This window comes from Rhopalosiphum padi, chromosome 3, assembly GCF_020882245.1.
Source record: "Rhopalosiphum padi isolate XX-2018 chromosome 3, ASM2088224v1, whole genome shotgun sequence".
In the NCBI taxonomy this organism is placed as follows: domain Eukaryota; kingdom Metazoa; phylum Arthropoda; class Insecta; order Hemiptera; family Aphididae; genus Rhopalosiphum; species Rhopalosiphum padi.
Window position 1 is genome coordinate 63,808,531 of NC_083599.1, and position 19,652 is coordinate 63,828,182.

General features: G+C 30.3%; 1 protein-coding gene across 1 annotated transcript in view; it reads right to left on the reverse strand.

Moving 5' to 3' along the window:
• LOC132926713 (tyrosine-protein kinase transmembrane receptor Ror-like) overlaps positions 1-16,821 on the reverse strand; it is a 50,589-nt gene extending 33,768 nt beyond the window's left edge. The window contains exon 1 of the mRNA XM_060991113.1: positions 16,031-16,821. Coding sequence (XP_060847096.1) covers positions 16,031-16,064 — 34 coding nt within the window. The 5' untranslated portion in view covers positions 16,065-16,821. The remainder of the gene's footprint in view (positions 1-16,030) is intronic.
• Between the last annotated feature and the right edge of the window lie 2,831 nt (positions 16,822-19,652).

A 19,652-nucleotide genomic window follows, 5' to 3' on the forward strand; every position in this document is an offset into this window, starting at 1 on the left:
TTTTTCGTTTTATTAAAGTTCACTTTTTGACAGAATTGAATATTTAAACTGCGATTTTTATCTCCAGCGATTTCAGTTATTCTTATTTTCTTCGTTAATTGTTGTAGTTAATTAAATATATTACAAAATATTACGAAGTAGAACCTTTGAACTTTTATGTACACAAATATATATTACACTATCGTATTATACTTGCATGTGTAATGTGTATTATTATTTTCAATACACAATGCAATTTTCAAAATATAAAACTAATGACTTTAACCGATTCACACCATTATACGGTACTTCTATATCGAATTATAATTATTTAAGCCGATAACAATAATATGTTTTGATATAATATTATGACTTGACCTACCGTATTATTTTAATAATTGTAATATATTAATAAATTATAAAATATCTTTGGAAAAAGAAGCTAATACTGCAGCATCTCCGCTCAGAATCATGTTTCGTACCTATACAACGATGTACCGTCTACAAATACATCAATTACAGTAAACTTCTGAATGCCGAAGTACATTAAAAAAATTGCAAAGTACAGAGCAATTTTCCGATTTGAAAAAAAAAATTATATTTTTTGGCCGAACGTGTTCTGACTAACAATGATTCGTGTAACACGCTATCATATAGATACCTATTTGTTGAAAACCAAAAGTCTTAACACATAGCACAAATGCACAACAATAATATTATATAAATAACAATACGAGCAGCGTTTACGGCATATAATGGAAACTATTTTTACTTATAACATTATGTATTACAAATTACAATAATATTAGAAGTGTATACAAATACGACTATGTTGGGGTAGCGTCGGTTTAGAGCACACACCCGCGCGTGTTCTAATTTTATGTTTTTCATATTATAATCGTTAGGTCGGATCGTCACGAACTTTATACCGAGAAACATTGTCCATCATTGTAACACTACTAACACTGCTGCAATCACATTTTCCAACGACATACTGTTTGCGCCCAGAGCTACTGTAGTCGATTTTAGATCGAGGAGAGATTAATTTAAGTGTTTATTTGCATCGTACTTTATAATTATTATATTATATATATTAATGGTACCTATAAAAATGTAAAAAAAAATTTAATTAAATTGGATGTTATAACGAATATTGTCGACGCGCCTATTAATACAATTATGGAATTAATCTATGGTGTTGATTTAAAATTTGATTTAATTTAAAAAAATAGAAGTAGGTATAAACGGCCGTAGGGTTTTTATGTTCGAGAAAATTGTAAGTTTAAAAAAAAGTAATTTTATTACGTTGAAATATTGCAGTTGTGGGGTGTGGGGATTAAAATCCTCTCATACATACGAGCTGATAAACTCCGGTAAATGAATGCTCCAATTAAATGTCTGACAAGTGCCACCTATGCGTACTGTAACTTACAGACTATTTTATACCTATATAAAATAAAAAAATAATAAATAACGAGAAGCCTTTGAAACACTACATCACATAAACACAGTGACACACGCAATACGAACACTGCGTTGACGTTGTCTTTCCGCTGCAGACTATTCGACTATCGCCTCGAGCATATTATTATTGCTATATCTACGAGACTAATACTATATCTACCTCGCTCCGACCGATTTCTCGACCCTATGGCCATCACGACATCTAGCCATGCTTAACCTCAATCCGAATGTCACTATATATGCGTAATATTTCGGTTATTCTCGAATCTACCCAAACTTCGGGTACAGAAGCCGTCATTATGTTATTCGAACATATCTACATATATTATCCTAGCTTTATAGTTTATTTAAAGATCTTCGTAGTAGTAATAATAATAATAATAATAAAATGTGCTTTTGGTCGTCTACTCGAATTTCAATTGCGCCAAAGGTGAAACTCTAAAATATCAGATTTCACTTAACATATACGCAATGTACCTACCTGTTTTATATTATGACGCGATGATGCTTGAATAAAACAATTTTATTCAACCCGAAGCTACAAAAAATATTTATAGTAATATTTATTTGTCTTATGATATTAAATAAATTCATTCTTAAATCAAGATTTGAAATTGATTTTTAAAAATAACTTGAACTTAAACTCAGATATTGTACATACATTGTATAACATTGAACGTCTTCTAAAAGACATTTAGTTTAAATTAGTTGATAATTTACTAATTAATAATTACTAATAAGTAAGTACTAAGTTTAATATTACCTATTTACATGTATAAACTAGATAATTACTCGTGTATTATATTATCACCGATAATAATATTATATCAGCTTTTTCCTGTCGAGTAGGCAATTTCAAAATAACAGTCGTACGATAAAATTGTAATCGTCTATATAAAGAATAAATAATATATATATTTTTAAATTTAAGTATGTAAAAACGAACAATCTATCGGTTCATATATTATTAATTGCTCGTAGACCAGTACATTTTGCGAATAAATAACATGCCATTAATAATTGCTTGAACTGTAAAGAATAATAGCTTTTAAAATAATAGCTGGGAAAATATAACGGTTATTATAATAGAATAATACATTTAAAGAACAAAACACTCTTTTAAATCGAAAAAAGTATAAATTAATTTTAAAAAGTACGGTTAGAATTATGACTGTAACTGGCCGCATGTTGGGTAGCGCTATGACATTATTATTATAGTTTCGTTTCACTCTCGGCTTTGATATAGCCACTGCTCGTGCCGTTATTATAATAATATGAAATCAATAAACAATTAGCGGACACAAAAAGCTTGTTTAAACGCAATTTCCCATTTAATACGGCCAAGATTCTATGGCAAACATATGACTTTGTGAGTTTTACATAACTTGATTTTTTGGCTAAAACGATGGATAGTATTATAATGAATCATTATTAATGATATTATTAACCAAATTTTAAATATTCCCGATCGACAGTTATTATCAACTCGCTCCTGTATTAATAATATAATGCAGACAAAAGATGTTTTCGAAAACGATATTGCACACGGCTACGTCGTTATAAAAATATAACCACGTATGAGGAATACATGATTTTCAAAAGGTTGTCAGACATTTCCGTAAAAATCGTGTTGTTCGGCTACCCGTCCGATGTACACCGTATCGCGGACATTGGATTTTTTAAATGGTTCCCGTACATTTCAGGAGACCAATTCGAAAATTGTCTGGATGTCTCAACTTGTTCACTTCAAAGTATTTATGTCATGTCACTCGCTTCCGTGCCTAGTATTATAAAATATATGTATATGATGACGGTATAAAACTTTTGCAGGGTCGTCGTGTATGGGTTTCTTACCGTTTATATTATATATATATAGAGAGAGAGAGTGAGAGTGAGAGAGAGAAGAAAGGAAGTGAAGGAAAAAACGCATATTATCAAAGAACCATTTTAATGGGAAAAGTAAATCGTTTCGTTTTTTATATTATCTACGAAGTTCTTTTTTCCGATATATTACATTATTATTAAATAACACATACGAATATAACACTATACTGTACACAACGACAATACACAGACCAAGCTATTATTATATGTATAAGATATTTTATCACGAACATATTTTATTATTGACCGTTACCGCGGTTATTGCTGCAACGTATATAATATTATTGTACTTTTATTATTTATAATTTTCTTAATATACACCATAATAATTGCAGTGTATTGCAGTTTTATTTAGATCTTACATAAATAAAATTATACGTAAAACTTAACACACTAATATTTTCGACATGCTTAGTATTGTATAATAAATAATAATATTATACTTTCGGTACCAAAAAATTGTATTATATTATATATTTACACGAAAGTATAGGTGCTTTTAGGGCGTGCGATCAGTTTATTTATTGCTATATAACTTCCTGACATGGCTGAGTATAGTTATATAGGTGTTTATATGATTTCGCACGTGTAAGTATGTAACTATTATAAATATTTTTGTACACGTAGGTATATTGTTATAAATACATAACGGTTAACAATAAAATATTTAACGACCGGAACAGTTAAACGTTAGACAATAATATTGAAGTTATCGCGATGGTGCAAAATTCTGTACGGTATATTAATAAAATAATATTATTGTGCTGCTCATCGGAATACCGTGTTTACTCGTAATACGTTTTAGTATATCGTTTATATTGAATGCGCAGCTGCCGTAGTAGGTATGACTACAGATGCGCAAATAACAATCTCCTATTTACCTACAATTTTATTTATGAATCATTATTATTACCGATGCGTTGTTCAAACATAATTGTTTGTGCGATTGGTTTTAAAACTACACTGCAGCGAGTTAAACAAATATTGGTACGGAAGACCCTCGAATAACCGACCCTAAGTATGAATATAAAAAACATCAACTTTTATTTTTCATTCAAACTTTATCCCAAAACATTCAATCATCGGACGTATTTTTCGTTATTTATACAAACAAAATCACATACAGAATACTATATATACTCGGAAATATACATTTTTCCAATGTTATTTATAAAAAATATTATGTAATTACATGAAATAAATCTTTATTTGAGTACCTACTATTTAGTATAAACTTCATGATCGTAACTATTTAATATTTACGAAAAAAAAAATAAGATTTGAAAGGGTAACCGCCTTTTCCTGCACAATACAATTTTCGATTTCTTCATTAATATTTATCAAGTAGTTTGCTTATTTTAGTAATACTTTTAACTTCAGTTTAGTTGTTGACCTTATTACCTTTACTTTCAGTTTTTCTATCTCTAACGTGCTTGCCCTATATAATAGCAATCGAATTATGGTGTTACGTGACGTCTCTTTACGTTTCGAGCTACAGAGAAAAATGTTTGGGAAATAAAAAAAAGTCTAAACGCAGTATGCACAGCACTTTTTAACAACGGAAATTGCATTCATCAAATACTAAGTTTTCGTCATAGTTCTTGGAAAATTAGTAATAATTGTGAAAATACGTGATAAAACGTAATAAATATTATAATTAAGCGCTGGTTTTTACCAAATCATGACAATCGTCTATAATTTATGTACATCAAACAAAATACAAAGTACAATAAAAAAAAAAAAAAAGTAAACGAAAAAAAAACCATATCGCATCTGCTAAGTTGCTTATTTTCAAAATATTTGACACTGGGGTCAACAAAAAGTAAAATAGAGGGTCTAAATTGACGAACTCTGGATCCACTGCTAGCTGATTAAGTTTATATCTGTAGTGCAATCGCGGCTTATCGGTGAAATTTTCAAAAACCTATTTTACTGTCCATCAAATTAATAACATTATCGACTTGATAAACCGATCCGATACGTCTTCGCCGCCTCGGGTGAAAAACGATTTGCCGTCCGTGCGTGGTATTGATAAATTATATACATATAATATATATAAATATATTATGTATATAGCAATTAATATTTTACACAAATATTCAACTAATTTTAGATTAAGCACGTTCCATCTCGACATTTTACTGCAGTTTTTGTTCGCGTTTTATAACCGAAAAATAATGTCTCTGCGTTATATGGCCGTGTACTGGGATGCCAAAGTAAAAAAAATTAAAAAATATGCTTGTTTATATAGCATAGGTGATATTATTGGTAGCTACACGTATAGTGTCACTCGCGTATCCATCGCGTGTGTACACTGATTTAATTTCGTATTATAATTTCCAATATCGAACGTGCTTATCACAGTACTCGTGGCAGGGGCGTGCCCCCTCCCCCGAAAAAAATTTCTAAGCACGCCCCTGTTTCGTGGTCGCATACACCTTACATATCCAACAGAATAATAATGTTAAAATATCATCGTGTGCACTGTATAATATTATATACCTAAACATCATAATATATACTTATTGTAATAAGAGAAAATTATAACAGTATTAATAGGTAAATAATTATAATATGTGAATATATACGTAAGTATTCTGTAAAAATATTTCTGTTATATTTATTAATCAATTTACCATGGACACAGTTGTTATTTCATAGCCATGAAAATATAATATAATATATTATAATATTTTACGATTGAATCATATTAATAGATGATAACTTATTTTTAAAGAGTTTAACATTGGCAATTAAAACATTTTATCTAAAATAAAAATTTAAAAACTTCAATTCTAAATATTTTACGAATGGTTTCAAATCAGTTTCGTTGTTATTTGTTTTGTAGTTTACGAAATTATTTAGTTAATTAAGACACGTTGACGATTCTAAATCTGAAACACGTCTTATCGAGAAAGAATAATATTTGGTAGAAATTGTACATCCATTTTTAATTGTTATATTTATTATTTATTTAACAATTAAAGCCTTAAAGTATAAACAAATTAATTATTTATTTTTTTAAGCAGCTTAAGCAGTAACTTTTTGAAAATCAATCTCTACAATTGTATCGTTTTACTGTTTTCTCATGGGAATGATGTCGTATTTTGTCTTTCTGCAAATAATACTGAAATTATAGACAGAATGAGACTGTGGGTATTACTGATGTTGGCAATTGTCTTTCGTTGTTTACCTTGGATTTTGGAGCAAAATACTGGTGTGCTTATAAATTTGAAAACAATTCTAAATTTGGCTCTCTAAATATTTCAAGTAGTGCACCGCGACTAGCACATATTTCTTCAAAATTAAATTTCAATTTTTTTTTTAAAACTGTTCAGTGCGTACAAATAATGTTTATTAATTTTATTATCATGTTAAAATTTACCTAACACTTTCTCGAAATCTCCACCCCTCCCCTCTACCATTTGTAATATTATGAATGCCTCTGAGAACAATTGATAGTGCACAATCTCACTCAGAGGTGAGTGAAGCAAAACGAGTGCTCGACAATAAATCTCGGTGTCCTTGTAAATTGTTTAAATCACATTAATTAGTGAATTAACACAGTGTTTTTTTTTCGCCGCAGAAATGAATTACTTTTACGATAACGGTTCTTTTTATATTTATATATGTACCTACATATAAAACGGACTAGAACTTATTTGTTCCTCTTTTTTTATGCGAAACGATAAATATTTCATGCATCGGAGATCATATTAGATAGATAAGTAATACCTAATAGAGAATGTCTATAATATATTATCATAACTGCAAAATGTTCGCTAGTATAGTCATTAATATATTGATCTCATACAAATTATCAACATTGTTGAACTCTGATATTTGTTAATGTATTTGGGCATTAGCATTCAACAGTTTAATCGAATTATTTGCTACAGCAATATTGAATTTATTGGACACATTTTCAACTAATAGTATTTTAATTGAATAAATACCTATATATATATATATATGCTTTACAAGTATCATATATATAGGTAATACAGGTAATTATACTCTATACAGAGTGTCCAATATAACCATATTCTTCATCTTTTGGATAACTTTTTTTTTTTTAAATACATTTTTTATCGCGTTGTTTAAATTGTAAATTAATAATTTCTATTAATTATTCATAACCAATACAGGGCGCATACCTTGTTCTTTAGAAAACAGACCGTCAGATTTCCTATAGGTAACTTTATCGAATAATAAAATTAAGCAGAAAAAAATTAATTACTCGAGGGAACTATAACGTTGAAAGACATTTTGTACCTAACGATAAAACTAATAATTTATTTATATATTATTATTACTATTTAATCTCGTAAACTCAATAATTTATAATTTCGTTTAATTATGTAAATAAAGTACACTAAATAAACATTAAAAAAAAATACTTATATTTAACGACGTTAATAGATTTTAAAATAATAATTAGATTTTAAAACGTGAAATAAAAAATAATTATAATAAAATGTTATTGCGCGACTCGAAATAATTGTGTACATTATCAAAATTGTGTTATATTTAAATCATAATGATATCGTTTATACGAACGAATATTTACATAAGCTTTGGTTACGTTAATATTATAACGAGAGAAATATTATTTTTAAACAAGTAGGTAATTTTATTCCGAGCGACACGCTGCACTTATCAACGTAAGTATGAAAAATGACGGGGCGTTAATTTGTTGTTATCGTGTGGATACACTTGCTGGATTATTGGCGGAGAAAAAAATACATTAAAATAATGTAAACTATAACATTATAAAATTTGTCGCGCATCCGAACGAGCCGTTTCCGTTTTTATAGTAGAGACGGTCGTACGTTCGTTTTAAAAATAATATAACAGAATTCTTATTATATCGTTTTATTATTATATGTTTCCTCGTCGAAATACCCCTTTTTGCCGGGCCCGCGCGTATACACACAGTTGGTCGGTTTCACCCTTGACGGCGCGGCGCAGCGACAACCGTATAAAATGTAAATGCCTACAGCCACCCCGTTATAGGTATATTATATAGTCATAATATTATTATAATATATATTAACCGCGTTCGGGAGGGACGAGATCGACGACCACGACGACGTCCCTCTCTGATTTTTTCGATAGACCGTCGGACCGCCCGTCATACCTATACGTCGTAGGGACCGCGTAACCCCAACTCTGGAGTTTCTGTATTATTATTTTCGAAGTGCTATCTAAACGTTTTACCTTCCCGTAGTCGTTATAATACGATGATATAATTTCTTATGAATGTTGTAAACGTAAAAACATCAAACGCCGAAACGCGCCGGAGCTGTAAAGGTCTTAATAGTTGCCCCGCGGCCAAACTCTTTGAATAGTAATAATATTCTTATCCGTGTTTGTTATTCCGTCCAGAATTATTACTATATATACAATAATAACATAATAATAATAATAAAATATACAATAACGCCGTGTTCCCGTGCCCTATATATATAATTATAATATAAATCGGTTAATTTAAAATGTATATATTATTATACGAACCAACACCGTTAATAAAAACAAAATAAATAGCTATTGGAACGATTATTGTATAATATTATATATATATTTATATTCCTATTGCCCGATTTATCGATAAATTAAAAATCTAATTAAATAATGTTTATTGCTCACTTTTTTTTCTCGATATTACAATGCGCCCCGAAAACAAAATAATGGGGTAGAAAATAACTAAAAATTAATCAAAGTGTTGGAATAATCAACCGAGAAAGATTCTGACAATGATACATTACTAATTTATTTAAACGCCGTCCGTATATAGGTATTATAAATACAAAATAAACTAATTAAAAAACATTTAAAAACCGTTCTGTTTTTTCTTTTGTCGATCGGTACATTACTGCAGAATGCGCGGAGAAGGTGTAAGCAGTTTTTTTTTTAATTACCCGTCCAGAACACTGTATTATTTTTTTTTTAATTTAAGTTTAAATTTTGTGCACCTTTCGGGTGTCTTAAAATTGTTTTATTTTAGTATTTTAACGATTAATATAAGAATTGTGTTGCGTCTGTGTGAGTTCTACCACGCGAACAACAGTCATTGTGTTTTAAAAGACAGGTTGTTAATAAACTTTTAAAAAAGTATTCGAGAAATTAAACTCAAACGACAATACAATATGCAAGCAGCTTATTAATGCAATTCAATAATTCGTTGTATTTGGTTTACCTCGGTAAAGTATGTACGGTGTGGGAGACGAAAGTTATAAATTACAAATCTTCAATTGATATTTATTTATTTTTTGGTTTCAGGATTCTTGAAAAGTTCGCCACACCCACATATTATTCTTAAGTTGGTTTAGTTAATAGTTGATTAAAACTATTACAGTTAGGGGTTAGTTTCCTATTCGCCTTTATGTAAATTTTAAAAACATGAGCTTCTTCATAAATGTATACTTTATTGTCATGTTTTGTACAATTATTTGATTATAAAAACTTTTTAGTAGTAAAATAATAATAATAATAATCATTATTCAAAATTCGCGAAAAGCTAAAAAAAAACCATTTTTGTTATAATTCCTGATACCTTTACTCCACTCTCGGTTAAAAATTTTAAAAAAGTCACTGAAATATCTGGATATTTACCGTTGAATACATTTTTAATTGTTTACATAATAATTACATCATATTAGTATCAATAATTTTTTTTCGTGTGCCTACTTCATATTATTAATTTTAAGCTTTAATTCATGTTAATAGCACTATATTCATAAATTTGTATTTGTATTGCTATTATATGTCCCTATATGTATATTAATATTTTTTATGTAGCTATATAATATAATTATATTATATAGTTATTATAATTTATACATATATAATTTAAATATATCTTAATTTCGGTTAAATTATAGTTGAGTGGGAATTTATAGGTTTTAAGATATCTATGTCAACAAAAAAAACATGGTAAAATAATGTTCAGCAGTATTTAAAATCACGTTTCATACATTATTAGCCCCATAAAGTTACTGAAAAACAATTATCAAGTAATGATAATGTCGGTTTAAACAACTAAAATGTGCACTATGTATTTTTTTATTATAATAATCATTTTTTCCTAAAATTTAATGACATGTAAAAGGTTATGACTTTACAATATTGCTACCTCAGTAATATTTTTAAGCAATTTATTTTTTTAACTTATATACTAGCAGAATTGTTACTTAATCGGTAACATAAGTATAATTATTTTTTCTTGATTACTGATTAGTGATTAGAAAATAAAGTCTTGAATAAACATGGTAAATGATAATACAGAATTTGACATTTTCGATTTCAGTATATTAATTACTTTATATAACAATCGCAAATAAAAGATAGCTGATAATATAAATGTTGTAAGACAGTTCAGTTTTACAATATTATTAATAAAATCACAAAATATATGTACATATTATTTGATTATTAAATCATTATTATATTTAAACTGTATAGTCTAAAAGCAATTAAATATATCATTTGAATTCAAAGTATTAACAATAACCTTTTAGTTGAATGACTAATACTCTCCTAATCTAATCCCGGAAAAATACCAAAAATAAAAAAAACTAAAATCAATAAGCAATAATAGAAATTACTACTACAATAAAATAGTTAATTTAAGATATTAAAAATGTATTTGTTAATTTATTACAAAATATAATCATTTAAACACATACTGTATTTATATAAATATATAATATAGTAACTATAAGTACCAATTAAATTAATGGATTCTATTTGTAGCCGTATGCCTGTATGGAATAATATATAATTAATGATACTATAACTAATATAACTAAAACTACAACTAGTAAAACAATAAATATTGTTAATTATATGTTTATTACTTTTTACTAGTAAGTATATAGTGTTAAAAAATTACATATTAAAAATTAATCATTCAATAAAATTAATATGTGCTTTAAATTGTTATACTGCGGCGTTTCTCAACATTTTTAGTCCGCGACCCCCAAAAAAGGTATAAAATATGCTCAATCACTTCGCGACCCTCCCCTCCCTCAATATCTTGATTAAGTATAAATTTGTATCATATCGTTGGAAAAGCCAAATTTTGAACGAAAGGTTCATTTTGTAAATCAGTGTTTTATTATTTTTGACCACCGTGACCCCCAGCCAAGGCAATCGCGACCCCCCTATACTGCACAAAAAAACTAGTGTTGATTCAATGTTTTCTACAAAATGAATTTTAGTTTTAGAAATTCAATGTTAAAATATTATTATGCTCAAAAATTAAAAATAGTTCAACAATAAGTATAATAAGACTACTTATAAAATATCTGTGATCTAAATAAATACACTCTAATCATTAATCAACCTAAATTATATTAAACCACGAAATCGTGGTATATTATGTCTTTATACAGCCATTTAAATTGTATACAATATGTTGTATAAAATGTTGAAATTGTAAAACCCAATTCAGAGATGAGGATACAGAGAAGATTTTTTACGCGATAACCGATGAGTAAAATATTAATACGTATCCCACATACAGTTATATACACGGAGATGTAAAAAAAATTCTCTTAATATTGCCCGGTTATTCTAGAATAACGGGGAAAATTTTAAGTTGGTCAATTGTGAAATCAAAGGTTAAAATGATGATATCATTTTACTATGTATAATCACATAAAGCGATCTCTCCAATTTGTTTAATAAAATTTTAACGTTGTATTTGTATAATAATATATCAGTTAACAATACACAATAGTAATTAATTGAATATAGTTTAATATGTACTCGTAAAATATAAAGTTACATAGATTGATGTCACTCTACGACATTTAGCTCCGGAAATGAAAAAAAAAATCGACATTGAACCCTAGATTAATCTATTATTCGTAATAACGACGTGCCGTCTTATAATTTCAAAAACGCTAATCAACGACGAGAAATGTATACAAAATTACAACAAACGATGTCGCGTGATAAACGCATATACTTATTAGTGTGTGTGTGTGTGTGTTTAGTATATTTTGACAAAAAAAAAAAAATGCGATAATTATTATTGCTGAGCAATATTATCAAACGATTCTTGACAGTGTTTAACAGCAGAGAGGAAATCTAATCGAAGTCTATAGAGTTCGAATAAAATGTCAACGACGTTTTAATGGTATAGTACGTACCGGCCAAATTGGATACGAAAAATGCCAAAGAAATTATTTGCTCGTTATATCACCATTAAAATATTTCTACTCGACGCGCGCGGCGTTCACAATAACCAACCACAAGCGTGGTATGGTGGTTCGATCGGCGTCCGTTAGATACGATCATTGTGACATTGTGTACACAATGGTCTCATGGATGCACATTTTTCGTCAAAACCATATCGCTATTGTGTTTAGGGTGTTTACATTGTGTATTTCTTCGGCGTCGGCGTGTACCTACATACGCGAACCACCCCGAGTGTACGAAAACACTCGTCGGTTTCATCGTTAGCGCCCCAGTACGACGTCGGTATAGGTACGTGTCCCGTTTGCTCGGCGTCGATTTCAGGGTCGCACACGAGACACGAGAGAATGGATACAAAAGGATGACTCTATTCATCGCGAATAAAGCGTATGATTGTGTGCGTGTGTGATCGAAACACAATGATGCACAATACGGGGCACACGCGCCTCTTCGAAATAAATATGTCGTCGTGTATACGTTACACGGCTATAACCGACTTACCGACTGCAGTTCGATTGGCAATACGTGTTGACTACCTGCGCAAAAGTGCTAATGTCGGAAAAGGTACTCGTGAAAAACTACAGTTGCCAACTTATTCTCTGAATACAACAACGTGCAATTATATCCAAACACTTTTAGAATAACAGTCGTACCGCCGCGAGATGTTTATTTCGAATGCTATACACGATAATATCATAGTATACGACGTCACGCTATACGCGATATTGTAGAATCTCCAAAATGTTAATCGACTCGATTAACTCCGTAATACATTTTTGTTTTACGTAAGAAACGGATCGAATTCGTAAACGTGTTATATACACAGTAAGTGTATACAAGCACTCAATCGAGACCGAATGTCGTCGATAATATGGATAGTGCAGGTTGCCAAGCCACATATATTATATTCTTACGATTCAATCGCAAAAAAATGTTACTCCGGTGGCCCTATATCCGTTCCTCTATTCGATATATTATATTTGATATTTGAATAGGTAATAATATGTGATATTTATTAGTTGGTCGAATTTACAGGCGGCAGTAGTGCCTATCGGCCCGAACCCGATAATTTATGAATTTTTTTTTTTATCGGAATGGTCGATCGATATGTTAGAAATTATTTAACAATAATAATATAAACACAGTTGACGGTGATGAACCTATTTATTTGTTTAGCTATGTATTCTATAATTAATAATATTATTATACGAGTAGTTTAGCGTATTATATAGTGTCGGTGGATGGGGTAAATATGATAAAAAAAAAATGCATTTATCTAAACGTTAAAAAAAGATGAATTACACAAAAAACTCTTGAAAACAACGTACGAGAATAATACGTCACTAACGTCCAAACAGGTAGGCCAATTAACGCGTTCGCTGAGCACCGCGCGGTATTATTATATATATTATTCAATACGCGAGCAGCGTCTTTGTACAGATGTATAATATTATTATAGTGTACGTATGTGTACACGTTTGTGCGGAACGATGTGCATTATAATATATAATATAGTATTGTTGGTAGCAGCGGTAACAATATGATATTATGCGGCCGTAAAACACGTAGGTACATAATACATAATAATATTATAATGTACGTTATACACCTATATGTGTGTGTGTGTGTGTATAATAATAATACACCAAAGGTATAAGGTACCTACACCACATTTTAATGGTCTTCGCGTGGTTTGGTAAAAAACCGTAAAAATATTAAAAGTTCATCGTCGTCGTCGTCGTCGTCATCATCGTTTTGAAAAATAAAACACAATAACAACAGAGGGCACGGGTTCACGGGCCAGTGATAAGGCACTGTTTTCCACTCGAATTCGAAAAATAACAATATTATATATTATGCAGATAAGAGACGGTCGATACGGATGAAGGATTTAAACGGTGAGGCAAGACTATATGTTAATAATGAGACTGCGTTATAACGTCAGACATTCGGAGTGTTGATATATATATATTTTGTTTATCGTACGTTGCCATTTCTCGTAACCAATCATTATTAATTATTATTATTATTATTATTGTTATAAGTAAAATGTAAATCCCTATTACTCGGCCTACTGTCATATTTATATGAACGTTTACGAACGACTTTTTTTTTCACGATTTCAATAATAATTTTATCGTATTAGTCGCATATCAAATACATTATAAAATATTATAATGTTATATTGTCAAATGAAACATTTTTCTCCAGTGGCACGGACACGTAGATATTCAACACTGTTATTTATCGATCGCATAATTTAAATTGTTTTCTTATTGTACCCATACGATTCCGTTTATTTTTTCGTTTTTATACACAATACAATAATAAAGTTGTTACATTACAGAATATAGTTAGGTTCTGATCTCTTGATAGCGTCGATGGACAATAAAGCATATACAATACATCATACTGTTACAATAACACCTATACCTACCGTGTTCGTATAGTATAATACATATTGGGCTGCGTGTAACAGTGTTGCCCCGACTAATATTTAATATATTTACTTATTAATAATATTATTACTGGCTACTACATATTATATAGTAACACTAAAAAAATCACAAATTTGTGTCTATTAAGTAGGTTGGTAAAATAAATGCACATATCAATTTAGATGATGGAACATTTTACGTTTTTTAACTCAGTGAACGTGTTAAATCTTAAACATAATAGTATGATTACATGAAATGTTTTATTCAATATACGTATTACGTATAATACTTAAGTATAACAATATTATAGTGCGTACGATTCGATAAGTAACACAACTATTAGACATTAGAAGTATACTATTAAGTCAATAAGAGTACATATATATATATATGACATATCAAACTAAATTTTAACCATGCTATACATATAGATGATTGCGTTTAATTGAATAATGTTTATAAATATTTTAAATGTTCCTATTATCATATAAGCAAACTACTAAATCGATAAATATTATAATATCTGAAAATGGTCAATTCGACGTATGTTTATATTCGTTATGTTTAATAGTGAACAATAATATCTGAATATACCTACAACGAGTTTACATTTTGCCGTACGATAATATAGACATAACATAATAGTTTACCCAGCAGTACAAACAAACGCGCATATAGGTACCGGAATTGATTTAATTTTGTTTGCAAAACTTTTCACGAAGCGCCTATCTATAATACGACGCGCATTCAGATTAAACAAATATTTGTCCGTACGAAATATACAAAATGTATAATGGAGTATAACAAAATATTTAAATTTATTTTATTAGCTCATAATTATTAAGTGTAACAAAAAAATTAAAAACACGAGGGTTGGAAAGAAAAACAAAAATATAAATAATATTATGAAAGAAGGTACCTATATGCACAAAAATATTTATATTTCTAGACTAAAAAACAAAACAAAATACCTACCCGGATACCGTAGTACACTATTAGTAGTAAAAATATTTTATTGTAAACGATAATATTATTATTATAATTAGGAAAATACTGACCTCTAGTCGATCTCCTGTAGGGTTTGATAGCCATGGTGACAGGAACGGGAGACGATGATTTCTTGGTGCTCGAACGCGAAATTACAATGGCAGTGCGATACAGGGACTACTGAAGAACCGGGAGTGCGATTTTACCTTTCACTTGCATCGCTGTGTGGAAATAGACTTGGCGCATCTCACTGCGCGTCCGGCGGCCACGCGGAGAATTGAACGGTGAAAACACGAAAATCGACGACAACCGGACAATAAAAAAAAAAAAAAAAAAAAAAACAGAAAAATCGAAGCAAATTGGCGGCGACGAGGGTAGAAAAAAATGAAAATCAAAAAAAAACGGCGAAAACAAACTCGAAACGTTCTACGATCGGCACACAGTTAACTCGGTCGGTCGCGCGGCGTTACAGCAGCAGTAGCGCGTCGCAAGCGTGATGACGTCGAACTGATCCGGTCCGGACCGATCGAAACGGTTTCTTTTACTTCGTTAATCGTTTATTTATCGGCGTATGATAACAATATGTTGTTTATTATTAACGGGCGCGCGCTATCTCGATTTTTAATTACTATAGATATATTATATTATTATTATATTTTATATTATCCGGAGAGCTGGCGGACGTGTGTAATACAACACCGCCTGTACGCGGTATAACGATATGACGGCGATGATATATTATATTAAAATATTACCTATATGTATATGTATGTTAAAACGCTGTGCGGAACGCGGAAGGTGGACGCGGACTGTGAATCGTCGTCAGTGGCGATCGGTGGCGGTCTACCACTCGTGTCAGAGCTCGGGATCGAAGAGCCTATAAAATCGGTGCAGTAGTCGCGCGCATCGATCATCGGCAAATGGCGTTTTCGTATATCACTATTATATACATATACACGTACGCGTGTACCATATTATGTTGTAGTGTATAGTTGTCGTCCTCTTCAAGACGATTATAACTGTCATCGGTGGGGGGTGGGGGCGTGTATGTGTATACGACGCCGCGTTTACAATACGCCGCCTCTGCCGTATACGCATTTCCATGTATTATTGTTATTGTTATTATTATTATTATTATTATTATTACTATTATCACCGTGTTCCTACCATCATTTGTATACGACACTGTCCCGCTGTTTCGTGCGACCAGCCCCGCACCAGCAACCGCCCCTGTTTTCTACACCAACAACCCTCGCCCCAGTCACCCCCACACTGTTGCCTTTGCTGCGTGCTGCGCGTCCCCGACTCACAAGACGCTGCAGGACCGATTGTGTGTGTGTGTGTGTGTGTGTGGGTTCGTGTTTCCATAATGCATAGCTTTAACGTCGGAGTGTGTTGACCACACACCAGGAGTTGGCATCAAACGCATAGAAGTAAAATCATTATCCGCGTGTTCGTAAGGGTCGCTTTTTTTTTGTCAAGATATTTTCATTTTCGAGCGAATTTCGAGTGTGACGCACGATATAGCAATGATATACCTACCTATTATTTCGTTAAAGACAGTTTTGCCAAAATCAAATTTGCCATATTATGCGGAGACAACACACTGCGCGGGTATATAACGTCTTCTCATAAGTCGTTGCAACATCTATAATATATACTATACACCCGTAGTGTTTTAATATCGCACCTCGGCTTCTGCGCGTTTCTTATAATATATATATATATATATATATATATATGTATACAGTATACACATTTACCCATCACATAACTTACCGCCCCCGCCGGATTATATACGATGCGACTAAATGTATAATATATAACAATAATATTGTATATAATATAATTGCAGAGGCGTTTGAACGATATAGGAGTGTCTTGGGGTTGATTGTTTTAGGTTTTTTTTTATAATTATTTCGCCCTACCCTCGGGACTCCGAATCCTCAAACATAGGCGTTCCGGCTAATTAATAATCATATGTGAGTGTTAGCGGATCCGTGACGCGTGAGATGAATGTATAATGACGTGCTTCTAAATGAAAATTGTTGTATTCGTTTGTGTGTGTGTGTATGTGTGTGTGTGTGTGTATTTTCATTTTTTTCTCCCACCTGCAGATTGTAAATAGTTATTAGAATATAGTGGCCAAGGCTCCGTCATGTCGTAAAGTCGCGAATGATGAGTTTTAGATGATGAAAAAAAATGTCGAATTATAATAATACTAATAAAATGTTATGATATAATATTATTTAGGATTAGGATTTGCATGTATTAAGAAACTACTTCAGTGTTCTCGATAAAAATATTTTGTTTTTATGAGAACGTTCTTGGTAATAATTATTATTATATTTAAATGCGAATGTGATAAAGTTGTCAGCAGTTGATAATGGTTATAAATGCAATACGACATTAAAAACGTCGGCCGAGTCGTTAAATTTGAGATTTTTTTTCAATAGTTTGCTCTCAACTAATGTATACAATGATAATGATGTTGTTAATAATAATAATAATAATAATAATGACTGTTATTATTACTACTTACTTTTTTATAGTAAAAATTTAAAACAAATTTACAGTAAAAAAAGAAAAAACATTGTATTAGTTGTTTAATGCTTATTTTATTAAAATGAAAATATAAAAATAAATTTCCTAAAATTAAAAAAATAAACACAGAGCGTACTATACATAATAAAAAAGCCAACGAAAATCGATATTCTCAGTAAATTACAAAACGTGAACGAGTATATATTTGAGGGATAAATCCGACTACAGGATTGTATATTTTGTTATAAAAAAAAAGGTCGTTGGAATATAAATAAGTAAAACTAAGGGTTCATATATATAATATTATACATACGCAAAGGTCGAGAACGCCGAAAAATGTATTTTATAGAAACTTAAAATAAAAATATTGAAGGAAATATTTTTATACATACTTAATTTGAAATTTCTTTACCATCACGGTCGGTATTACCGTAAAAATTAATTAAAAAGTACGTCTTTGAATAAAAGTTTTTGCCACAAATGTCTTTATCTAATCATAGTATAATATTATAATATAGGTACCTACAATATATTAATTATATATAAAATATATATGTTTAACTATATGTGTACCAATATTTATAAAAAATAATCATTTTCACATAACACTTCAAGGGCGACAACAACAACAACAACAATAATAAGTTGTTTTTAGTAACTTTAACACGCTTGCATTTTGACGTGAATATCTTGTCGGTCTCCCGTTTTTCCAAAATACCTATGTACTACACATAAATACTTTGTGAAATATGCATTTTAAACATACCAGAAATAAACTTATCTGCATACCGCTTTAAAAACATTTCGCGTTGACATCGTAATGGTATGACATATTAAAAAGTAATTCATGAATATAAAACTATAACTATATATAAAACTATGAAAGCGTCCATACTTCAGATGTTTAAAGAAAATCACATTCTTTATATTATTATACATTTCCACGTTGCCGTGCCGAAAATAGTATCATCGTCTCCGTGTAGCTACCTAAAAAGCTGTAAATCTATAATATTATATAGAATGTAAATCATTTAGTTTTCAACTGAAAAGGATAATTACGAAATCAGTCAAACAAATTGTTATTATATACGTTTTGTTTCGCGTAATTACAATAAAAAAATAAACCGATTTAAATACATTATAAAATAA